Below are 12,478 nucleotides of genomic sequence, written 5' to 3'. Positions count from 1 at the left end.
TTCCAGGGTTACACAGCGGAAGCACTTTCAATTCTGTCATTGCTGCGGCTAGGGTATCAAAGTCTGCCATGGGACTCAGCTTGCATCCCCTGCAAAATGTGCGTATTACAGACGGAAATCATCCATAGGACCTGCAAATCTCTTTTACATTGCAAAGACATCATCCTAATTTCCCCTGAAAGAAGCACTTATTAATGCAGCAGAAATATTTTTGGCTCACAAGGTCATTCCTATTATTTAAAAACCAGTGGTTTACATTTAAGTTATTTGATATTGGCAATCAACCAAAGCTACAATAGTATGTACATACGTGTATGCTATCAACATGCTATGACGGAATCAACTGCTATTTGTATGCATCGATTCACTACCAATATTGACTGGCATTATCAGGCTGTACACCTTTAAATTGAATTAACCAAGATCTCCCTGGCCTCCATCATAATTGGATTTCTCTGAACATGGCATGATAAACTAATAAGCTTTCAGCATCCAATAGCACGCTTGCAAGAGCATACCATGTATAAAGATGGGGGAAACAGTGAACTTTTTGAGATATTGGTCTTACACACCCTCATTTCCACTCCCTACATCAACATTAGTGCTGAGCCTTTGCAATAGGATCTTCCCAATAAAAGTATGAACTCTCACATGAAGGTATGCAGAGAACTGTTTGCTGTTACCAGTGAGGAGAGTCATTTCAGTGTCTATACAGTGTGTAATTCTAAACATGATTCTAACAGAATGTCAGAAATGCTGTTATGCCTGAGAAGTTGTTGCAGTCTACAGACCTTCGATGTCTGTGAATAAAGCTGACACATATTGTAAAAGTAGATATCTTTGCGTGAGTAATTTTTCACACTCGGCCGGGTAAAATGGGATTTGCATGTTTTTTATTGCGTGGAATCAAGACATACATTGGAAATCAACTAGAAAAACATATGCCAAACAAAAATATTTGCATGCTTTTATCATTATGCTAGTTTGTGGTTCCGCGAAATGCGAAGAAATTTCAACACCGCGAAAATTTCCCCGTTTACAGTACATAAGTGGACATAAAGAATAGAAGACATGCCAGTATCTCACCACGTAGAGCTGCTTCCACAGGACGCACCATTCTCTTAACACAGCTGTCAGCTCCTGGATGATGGGCGTCTCCTTTGGTTTTACTCTTTCCGACTTCGATTCTGAGATGCTACAGAAGGCACACATGACAAACAAAATGGCATTCAAAGATTTACCAGACATAAGGAATATTTCACTGTGTTGAATATTGCTGAAATTTCTGGCTCCACTAAAAACTGTCACAAAAATTATAACACACCTAAATATTTGTCCAGATGTTAAATTTTGTACAAAAGTACTCTCATCCCCCAAACTTTAAACATTGTATGCAAAGTTTACTGAAATTGGCCCAGTAAAGAAAGAAAGAAAAAATCACCAGTCTTGCCTACTCACTTTTACATAGTTTTGAGTTAATAATTTATGGGTTGAGGAATTCAAAATGACGCCCCATAAATACATATTTTCTAGACCATCAGTGACGCCTTATGCTGAGGGCAGCTATCTCAAAGTGCAATTCCACACTACAAAGACAATAGTAATAATTTCTTCAACATTTGACAAGAAATAAGACAGTTATGTCTTCAACTTTTGACAAGAAATGAGGCAGCTACTTTTTCACCAATCTCTGATATTGGTTACAACAACACATCCTACCTCAAAGGGGCAATTTCATTAACTCACCACTCTCCACTTGGTTTGCACACAAATACAATCTACAGTGTATATATTACAAAAATCATGTTGTTGATGCTGATTAAGCAGCTATGTACCCTTTCCTTCTAAATGCCATTATTGATGGGTTTTTACAAGATTACAAATACAGAAGTTAATGTGAAGGATGCAATTTACTCTTCCAATGTTTCTAATTTCATGCAAATACAAGCAAATTTAAGTGAAGATTGATATACTGATCCCTGGGAGATTTGAGTTGTGGTGACGTCATCAATCTCTTCCAAGTTGTACGATACATGTAGTTGTTCCTGTCTCATGAAAATATTGGAAGTTTTCACATCAACTTTCTTATCTTAGGTCTGATTTTAATGAAACCTTTTTCCTTCCATTCATCTACATTTACTTGTTGTTGTTTTTTCTGTAAAATCCAGCTAAGGTGACTGTGCCATGGAAGGCATCAAAATACCAGATTGTTTATCAAGAGCCCTGCAGTCAGTTGTACACAAGAGGTCACCACGGGAATCAGCATTGATTATTATAGCTGAGGGGAGTGCTGGCAAATTGCCCTGCTCAAAAAAGAGTTCATGTAGTAAATCTGTATGTCATGCCCTAGGAATACCCATCAGACCACCTGTTGATAGCATAGTAGGAGACTTTTCTGGGTCTTTATTGCTTGTCAAATGTCCTCCTTCTCTTCACAGACAAACTTGGCAACAAGACAAGCAAATCAACACTGTATGAATCAAGCAGCGTCATGTTGGACAAAGACAGCAGTAACTATTCTGTTTTCATGAGTGTGTCTGATGGAATGCTTGGATTCACTAACTCCCTCTTACAATTCACTTCACTTTATAAACCCACAGACAACAACAAAATTATCAATGATGGATTTCTTTTCTTAAGAAATGCTTCATGAAAAGGCAGTTCTACTCATGACATTCCAATGTTGCTAGTTGTTTGCACAGATCTAGACACTTATGGAATGTTTCACTGGTATGAAGATTGATCGAAGATATTTCAGTACCTTTGCTGTTTAGGTATCATAAAAGGGAATTGAAATAAAATAAGGTTGATGGAAAAAAAAAACCTGTATACAATGTCACCTTGTACAATTGTAGCATTGATTGGCTATACTGTTGTACAGTCATTATTGCTTCTCTTTCTACAGCAGCTGTGTAGCAGCAAGGTATGAGAAAGCCCTTTGAGAAGTATGGATGCCCTGCAATCCACATTCCACTCATCTCAAAGATCCGAAAATCTTGAATGTGGATATATTCAAAATGAACTAGAAATATCAAAGACTTTAAATAAAACAAAGTATGGTACTGAAAATTCAAGAATTGATTTTGCTTTTGACATGAAAATACTATACTGTAGATCTGGCCATCCAGGAAAAAAAAAATGAGTGACTTGCTAGCAAATATTTCATAAATGTTCTTGTCTTTTAGTTACATGTACTATGCGAGTCAATGGATAGAAGGGACTACAGAAAAATAAGCTACAAACAGAGCGCTACCATGGAGAGAATCCATAATTTCATCCCCCTTAAACAAACCCCATCCCCTATTCCCCTCGGTCTTGGAAATCAATATCACCACAAATAAAGTGAGGCTGACTGTTAGCGTAGATATTGAGCAGGCACGCACTGATTTCATGTGCATGATTATTGGCAAATAAAGTACATCATGCACATGCAGGGCAAGTATATTAAGTTAATCTGCTGATGCACTATGCACATAATATGCACAGTACTATGCAATATGAATTATTCAAACTATACAAGTACCAGCACTCACAAACTTGGTAGGGTCTATATCAATTATAGGACAATGCCAACATGCTCTACTGACATTAACCCGTTGAGGCCAGTCTGATTTTGCTACAACACGCATTTCCCATATCCAAGACACTTGCCCGAGTATACTCGGGACTCATCCTCAACGGGTTACAATGAAAATTCACTGTAGAGAAAATTATGTTTTCGTGATCAGCATTGTGATGAAACAACATATTTGAGCAAATCTCGTAAATGACCAATAATTGCAATATTCATACTAAATGTTATATTGACATTCTAAACACTATGTAATATTTGTCACTGGAATGTTAATGTCTCCTGTGTAACGATTTTGACAAGTTTGGTGTTAGACAAGTTCTTCAGAAGAATCATAGAAAAATTGTTTCATATGAAAAGAATAAGTGTGACATCGGTTAACATTTTACGTGAAGAATACAGGATGATAAATGTTCGGGTTGACATCTTCTGATGACTGTTGCTATTTCGAGGTGCTAACAGGAGATTATGCTCATTACTATTACAGATGGTATCTGAATGATTGCACTGATCATAAAGTCTGTTGAATTTCACTCACATTTTTCAATCTGCCAGCAATAGAGCTGTCATCAGCAGTAATTGTACACCCAAGACCAAAACAAACTCCTCACACACTTTTGATATATTTGTGAGTCTACAAAATGTTTCTCTTAGATTTAAACACTATAACTAGGATTTGGACCTACTGTACTGGTAGACAAACAAAAAGTAAAACCCATTTCCGGCAGTGTTGTTGGATTGAATAGGAAGTATACTGTCACATATCTGGAACAGTGCGGTAATTTACCAACCAACAAGGCCCTATATTTTTAAAGTCTCTGATATTGTGGTACATTGTTGTAGCTCAATGTCAGTAATTGTTGAACTTTGCTGACTGAGCTGTGTGATGACATGCAAATGCATGAAATGCATGAAACAAAACAAAACAAACAAACAAATGAAACAAAACCATCCAGGATACAAAATATCACTATCAGGAGATCTATGAAAAAATGTCATGTTAATAAACCATTCATTACATGGTTTATTCTAACCCTACTGTCTATGGGAAAATATTAAATATACAGTGTCATACTGGTAAACCTGCTTACAGATTTTTCACTATTTTTTATGCATTCATTTGTTTTTAATTGTTACACTGTAGACAAAATAGCTTTGTATTCACACAGTATCAGAGTCTCCGGCAGCACTGAGGACCATTCAGCTGAGATATTTCAAACAGGGCACACTGTTATAGACAATGCCTTTGAGCTCATTCCAATCCCCACTCATGTTGTTTACTTTCCTCACAATGTTCAGTGATTACCATTGGTGACCTCTTTTACTGAATATTTGGGCAAATATCAGTGGTATTTTGAAGATGATGCTCAGCAAACAGAGTTATGGGGCTTTATGACCACAGAGCATTAGTCATATCTTAGAGCTATAAAACTATGTGTAAACCCCTCTCAAAGGGTGTGGCATTAAGTCGTGGAAATGACAATATTGTAGACTGAAATTTTCAATTAAACCATTGCTTTGTTTTGTTTCTTCACCTTCATGGTGTAGATTACAATAACAATTGCATGTTCACCCATCTGTAACAGTAATTGATTCTGAAATCAGCCTAGATAACCCTCCTCTGCCCCTTCTCCCCCCACCCTCCCCCCCCCCCCCCCCAAAAAAAAAAAAAAAACCTCCCTATGTCATCCCTAAGGCTGCATTCACATAGAAGTATACTATTTGGGTATTCGGGGCTCGTTTTCGAGGGCACGCGAATAGCTTGAATCGAACAATAGGATTTCCTCACACCGCTTCACATAGGAGGGCACTATTCGAAAGTACTGAATAGCTGCGAATAGTATAGCAAAGTGGGAATCAAGCTTGTTCGATTTTCTTGCAGCGTATACCGTCTCTCGTTTATGAAATAATGACAATTTTGGTCTGGATTTGCCCTTTAGCAAAAATAAGCATGTAGACTGACATTCTGATGCAGTTTAGAAATTGTTAATAAGATTTGCTGGGATGTAGGAGGAAGAAATCCTCACTGCATGGGATGGTGAGTTGACGGTGCGGGTGATGGTGTACTCGGTGCCCGAATAGCGAATAGCGAATAGCGAATAACGAATACCGAATACTTCAATGTGAATGCAGCCTTATCACAAGTTGTACCATTAGGAACCATTATGACACATGCTCCAATTCTGTACAGTATGAGGGCAAAATGCAGAACAGTCACATTTATGGAACAAGTCAAGCACATAAGGAGTACTGAGACTTCTTCCACAATCACTCCTGCATGATCAGCTTGGTGCAATACATGTATCTCCCTACGCTTGAAGGAACAACAACGGATTGATGCCAATTGCACATTCTAGACCATGTCAGATTCTGTTCATTCCTAAATCAAACAAAAATCAGCTGCGTACCTTGCAATAAATCAACTTTTCAAATCCATAATCTTTTTCTTTCGTTTTGCATTCATTTTCCCCTTTCTTTCTGCCCTAGCTGATTTCACACTTGAACAGTACCCACATTGACCAAAACCGTCACACCCTGGTGCTAATTGCCTGCTTTTCAAAACTTCTTTACAAGTGCAGCAGATGATGAATCAAACTGTGAATTTTGCTTATAATGTTGCTTTGAAAAAAAATGTCTTTAATGAGGGCAGGGAGGGAGGGGGGGGGGGAGCTCTGGTATACAAAATCATACCTAAGACTTGCAACATTAAGAATGTTTTGAGAGGGAATGAAAACTTGTGCTTCATACTCACCCAATACTCTCCACCTCCTTGATGTGTACATAACTCTTGGGAAATATTCCCTGGAGAAAGAGTAAGGAAGGGGTAAGAAAAGAAAGTGGTGTATCATAAACATGAGGTTAATGAACATGTACAAATTGATGCATTGCAGATTAAATGAATTGTAGACAGTTACTGCATTGCTGAACAAAATTCTACAAATGGCATCTGGGAGTCCACAAGTTTTACTATGAATGGTGAAGTGAAGACATTTCCTCTGGCAAAGACACATATTGTGAATTAACATAACAATATCAGCAGCATACAAAGTGTACATCAGCATTTGTAAGCAATCAAAATCTGAATTGCAGCACTTCACAATTCATTTCTTTTCTTCAGATCAATGGGTCATCATGTAAACTAGTGACACAGTGTAACACTTTTAAGTCATGAGAATGACTTATTGGCCTCCATATCATGGAAATTCATTTTCTGCAGGACCCCCAAAATAAAAAGAAGACTAAAGTTAATATCATACACCAACTGATCTGCCATTTCTAAAACCACAGACTGCTTTTCATCTGTCACCTGGTATTCTCTCTCAACATGTCTCATCAAAATCCATGATCTGGATTTATGAACATAAATGATGGAATCTTAGAATTTGACACAGACCTTTAAGCTGAAAAATATTACAGTATGAGACTGAGTCATAGACCTACTTCGCCACGCTTTATGTAGTATGAATGAATTCTGTCAGATGTTGTCAGCAGTATTACATAAATTAAGTTTTAAGAACTGATTTTACCATCAACTTTAGACTTGGTGGTTTTCAATTACCAACAGTAAATTTTACTCTGCCATTTAATTCATAATTGAACACAATTTGCTTGAATCTGAGCTAACATACATTGTAGCATTGGTCAACCATTTAATGACTAAAAAAATAAAGATTTGGTATTGACTAATGTCTGTATGATCTACATGTACTGTACTGTACTTTTATCAAAATCAGTTGGTAATGTGAATATATCCTTATGATAATTACATTGTATATTGTCGTAAACTTCATCACAGTTGATTGGATCTTATCATTTGCGTTATCATTTGCGACCTTGATGGTGTACAGTCAACTCAAGGACACAAACCACTTCGTCTTTTTAAATGGTCATACAAATGTATACCACTGTAAGTAGCTGATTATTCTCATGTTACAGCATGGAAAGGAAATAACACACAAATTAGAGGTTGGATGGATGGATCTGTGGATTAAATGGATAAACAGCTGGATGAACACACACCACAAGAACTTTATGTAGAATGTCTACACTCAGAAGAAGCACAAAATAGATATGCTCACTGAGTTGCTCCCACATACAATACCATCTCATCAACATTTACATGTATAGTGTATCTATACATGGATATCATTTTCACTGACAAGCACCTACGCACATACATGTACAAATACAATACATGTAGGCAAATGTGTGAAGGTATCTCAAGAATCTATGCACCTGTTCAGATTGGAAAAAGAACTTGTCTTTACACTTGCTTTTGAGAAAAAAAAAAATCATGCTAATCTGGTTATTTTTGTTATTTTTATTTTTGTTGCAAGTCCGAAGGCAAATTTGAATTACAAGTTTAGTTGCATGGTAGGCAAAATTTTGAAGACCAAAACAATGCAGAGTATGCCTGTGCATTCAAAATTGTGTTCCTGCCTTTCAGAGAAGAACTTGGAATAGCTCATGGACAGTATACACAAGGAACCCGTACCCTGTACCCCTACGTGTGCCACATTTGTTTAATACATGCCTGCAATCTACCATGGTGTATATCACCACTAGACTGCAAAATACAAAGACATATCATCATCGCAATCCTCTTTAATACAGAGTTCTTAATGCCACATGCCGCTTTAAAATGAATTATAAGGTGGTGCTGCATATTGTGTTAGGGTCTTTTGTTATTGTTGTTGTTGTTGTTACTGTTGTTTTTTCTTTCATATGGCATAATGTCTTATTTGTAACTGCATTTGCCTCGTTTAGATAGACTGTGTCATGAACAAAACATAACCCCCGTTCATATTCTTTTCAATCTTTATAGCCCTATACAAATTGTATCAGTTTCAATCATTGCAGTGTCTGTCACAAGACTTGCAAACCTTTAATAGTGTAAATGGCCAAATTGCAAAGCCTCGATGGTAGACTGCTTAAAGTGTACTCTCACACACGAATAATGTGTACACTCACTGCAGTGCCAGGCGAAATGCAACATCATGAAGACTTTGTGAGACTCCATCTTAGAGCCCAGACAGAAGCCAGATGTCTTATCGGCAACGTTAATTGACACTTAATGATGCCAGGAGATGAGCAAAGTGCACGCTGTGCCATGGGTATTTCTAATTTAGGTTGGGTGAACTGCAAATTAAATGTTGGGTTTTCTCATCATCGTGCATGGCACTAATCAGGAGCACACAGCATCACAATGCAACAACATGATTCAATTTGCATGGTGGATGCCTACATGACAAGGAGGAAACATTCCTTCTAACATGAATTTTCTACATAATGTCTTTCAATGCACTATAAATGTCCTCATGAATTCAAAGTTGATAATCTTTCTGAATAATTCACATAGCCTACAGTGTACTGTACAGAGTAATTTCCTTATCCTTTTGACAGTATGACAAATTTGTCTTTTGTAACAGTTTGGGGCTGATCTTAAACTTCATTTACACAATACCCACTTGACTTTCCAAATTTCAAATCCAAGTGAAAGACAGCATTACACTTGTACTTTCCACAAGCTAAATACCATTCACACCACGTTTCACTTTGACCTGTGACCTTCTTGCCATAAAGTAGGTCATCTCAGCCTAGCTGAAAACAGAGCTGCTGCTGTTTGAATTTTTCTTTTTTTTTCTCTCTCTCATATGAGACCACAATTGCCTTTCCTTACAAAAGTCAGCTCAGCAAAAAGTCAATAGGTTTGTCAAGAGTTCAAAAATAGGAAGACCATCCTACAATGTACTTGTACAGGGTTACAGAAGATGCCCTGCATGAAAATGTTTCTAGATCATCTGTGACATAAGAACTATCGAGTAATCAGGTGTAATACTAGATATTGTTTGAAGAAAAATTTACACATTTCAAATAGCAGTGATTTTTACACTTTGTTTTTGTAAAGGGAATTAGCAGAATTCAAATGAAACATCAGAAAAGAAATGAGCAACATCATGCATTTCTTTTGAAAGGTACAACTGAATGTCAGCAAGTCATAACAACATAATATCCTATGACATCCATGAAAGTTTTCACTATTTAGGACACTTAAAGGACAAGTTCACCTTCATAAACATAAGGATTGAGAGAATGTAGCAATATTAATAGAACACATCATTGAAAGTTTTAGGAAAATCGGACAATCCGTTCAAAAGTTATGAATTTTTGAAGTTTTTGTGCAGTAACCGCTGGATGAGAAGACTACTGCAGTGTGTGAAAAACTTAGATGTCACATGCGTACAACAATATAAGGAAAATATAAAGAGAATTTCACAAAATTTCATCTTATGAAAAAAGTACACATTCCCCCGACTCGTTACCGACAAATGTTATGGGTAATATTATTCCCCCTGCCTTTAGAAAGAGGCAAGTCAAGTGCTCTTTTATTATGCGAAAAAAGTGAAAATATGTTGAATTTTCTTTATATTTTCTTTATACTGTTGTACGCATATGACTCACAAGCTGTAGTAGTCTCCTCATCCAGCGGTTCCAAAACAGAAATTTTAAAAATTCATAACTTTTGAATCGATTGTCCAATTTTCCTCAAACTTTCACTGATGTGTTCTACTAATATTGTTGCATTCTCTCAATCCTTATGTTTATGAAGGTGAACTTGTCCTTTAACTGTGACATTGCTCATTTAACAAAAATTCCAGTTTTGTGTGGATTACAAAGGACCAAAACAAGGCATCCTGACTTCATGTGGAGGAGTCACCTTCCTCCATTTTGCACAATATGCAATTAATAAACACTGCGGGCATACTGTATCCTTGAAAACACATAGTGAGAAAATTGATATTGGTGACATTGCGTGCATCAAATGTGAATAGTATTGCTCCATGCAAGATTACTCAAATCAGGCATGAAAATAAGACACCATGGCTTATTGGCAACCACATGAAAACCTCATCTCTGATCTACAGTATATAAATTCAGATATCGCTGAAAATATGAGTGCTCGTCCAGTATTCCTCAAACTTTTACTAATGCACTACAATTGCTTCCCCATTGTGCATGTTGGGTCACATTACCCTCTGTATGAAACACGACATATGCTTTTTTCGTGTACACGTACACATAGTTCAGCCATGCCGTGTAGGGCTGTACACTGTATGTCCCTAGCATTAACAGCAATATCTTTATGGCAAATTCTTCTGCCGTCGAAGAGCCAAAGACAATATCTAGGAAGTGGAGTAGACAGCACTGTTTTTTTATGAGCAATTCTGTTTTACATCACCAGCAGAGACAAGTGACTAATTTCTAACTACAATTTTTGTACATAATATGTAGATGCTGAAGCCAAGCAGAACAAAAACACTGGAAAACCACATTATAACCACAGTAATATCCATATTTGGACTCCATGAGTAGGCAGCAATGTAGAGTGGCACATACCATGCTGTCATGTAAACTCTGATGCCTTTACACGTATATCATTAAAGCTACTTTCAGTTCAAGTTCATGTCTTTTTTTATTAATTTGAAAAGTATCAAATACTTAAAACAGAGTAAGTTTTAAAGGAATCAGACTAACGCTAAAGAAAGTTTGAATACAAAACATACAAATTTGAAATCTTTGTAATGGTGCCCCATGGTATCTGACATAACATTTAAAAGTGAAAGTAAAATCAAAGTTATAATGTGGACTGAGTGAAAGCAGCAATATCAGTAGAACATATTAATGAAAGTTTGAAGAGAATCAGACAATCAATTCAAAAGTTACAATACATGAATTTTTAAAATTTTGGTGCCATCATCGCTGCATAAGAACATTACTTCAGTTCATGATGTCATGTACAGACAACAATATACCGGTAAATAAAATATAAGGAGAATTCTACAAAAATTTTATTCTTTTTTTTTTGTGTGTGTGTGAAAAGTATATACATCTGTAGTTCATAAAGTTGTTACTGGCATTAGTATGCAAGGGGTTATATCATTCCCCCTGCTTTCTGAAAGAGGCAAGTCAAGTGCTCTTTCATTAAATGCTAGAAAAGTGAAAATATGTGAAATTTCCTTTATATCATTGTCCATACATGAAGTCATGAACTGTAAATAGTAGTACATGTAGCCTTCTTATCCAGCGATGATGGCACCAAAACTTTAAAAATGAATAACTTTGAATTGATTGTCTGATTTCCCTAAACTTTCACTGATGTGTTCTACTAATATTGCTGTTTTCACTTTAATAACCCATGTTTAAATTTGGGTTTTAGTTTCCTTTTTAATGAAAACATGATGTCAAGGCCTCACAAATCTCCAGATGACTTAAGAATACCAGCATATCTTTACTGATATACCTTTTTCTTGAAATTAATGTAAAAAACTTCTGTCATTTTGATATAGAGCAGCAACCATAACAAAGTAAAAATGTTCAAAGGGGAAGATGTTGCAGTCACTGAATCATTGAAATCTATGATGACTCCCTTTATATTCTCTTTCAATTCCTAGTATAGAAACCAAAGGAAATGATGTGAGTCTGTGACCTCATCGCCAAATTTAATATGCATTATGGTGAAAACCAATATCACTCCTTTCTGTAAACATAGATTCTATAACTTTCTTAGTGTAGGTTTTAGTCCAGTGTTCATTTTGCATAATTTTACATCTTTATCTTTTAATAGTCAACTCTGAGCATTGAATGGTGTTTCCCTTGAAGGGGAAGGAGAAAGACAGAAATGGCAGGTAAGGATGAATGTACTGCAGTAATGATTTTCCTGGTGCCCAAAAAAAAAAGGAAAAAAAAACAGAACTCAAGTTGTCAGTCTTTACCTTTTGCTGCCTGTTCCTGGTCTGGCTTCCTCTGTACCATCCTGTGAGGACAAACGAACAAACAAGAGCGAAAATGCATAACGTGAAATAAACGATGACAGGCGGTTGCTGTCGACACCTCGCAATGACCCTA

General features: G+C 36.5%; 1 protein-coding gene across 1 annotated transcript in view; it reads right to left on the bottom strand.

Annotated features, from left to right (window-relative positions):
• LOC139727778 (dedicator of cytokinesis protein 1-like) overlaps positions 1-12,478 on the bottom strand; it is a 136,111-nt gene that overhangs the window by 89,712 nt on the left and 33,921 nt on the right. Inside the window, exons 3-6 of the mRNA XM_071638754.1 lie at positions 12,346-12,386; positions 6,324-6,373; positions 5,871-5,880; positions 1,087-1,179 (exon numbers count right to left, since the gene is read on the bottom strand). Of these exons, the coding sequence (XP_071494855.1) occupies positions 1,087-1,179; positions 5,871-5,880; positions 6,324-6,373; positions 12,346-12,386 (194 nt within the window). The remainder of the gene's footprint in view (positions 1-1,086; positions 1,180-5,870; positions 5,881-6,323; positions 6,374-12,345; positions 12,387-12,478) is intronic.

The sequence above is a fragment of the Diadema antillarum genome, unplaced genomic scaffold (assembly GCF_040938485.1).
Source record: "Diadema antillarum isolate AM-2024a unplaced genomic scaffold, OU_Dant_1.0 seq00000150_RagTag, whole genome shotgun sequence".
NCBI lineage: Eukaryota > Metazoa > Echinodermata > Echinoidea > Diadematoida > Diadematidae > Diadema > Diadema antillarum.
This window is presented reverse-complemented; position numbering and strand designations above follow the sequence as displayed.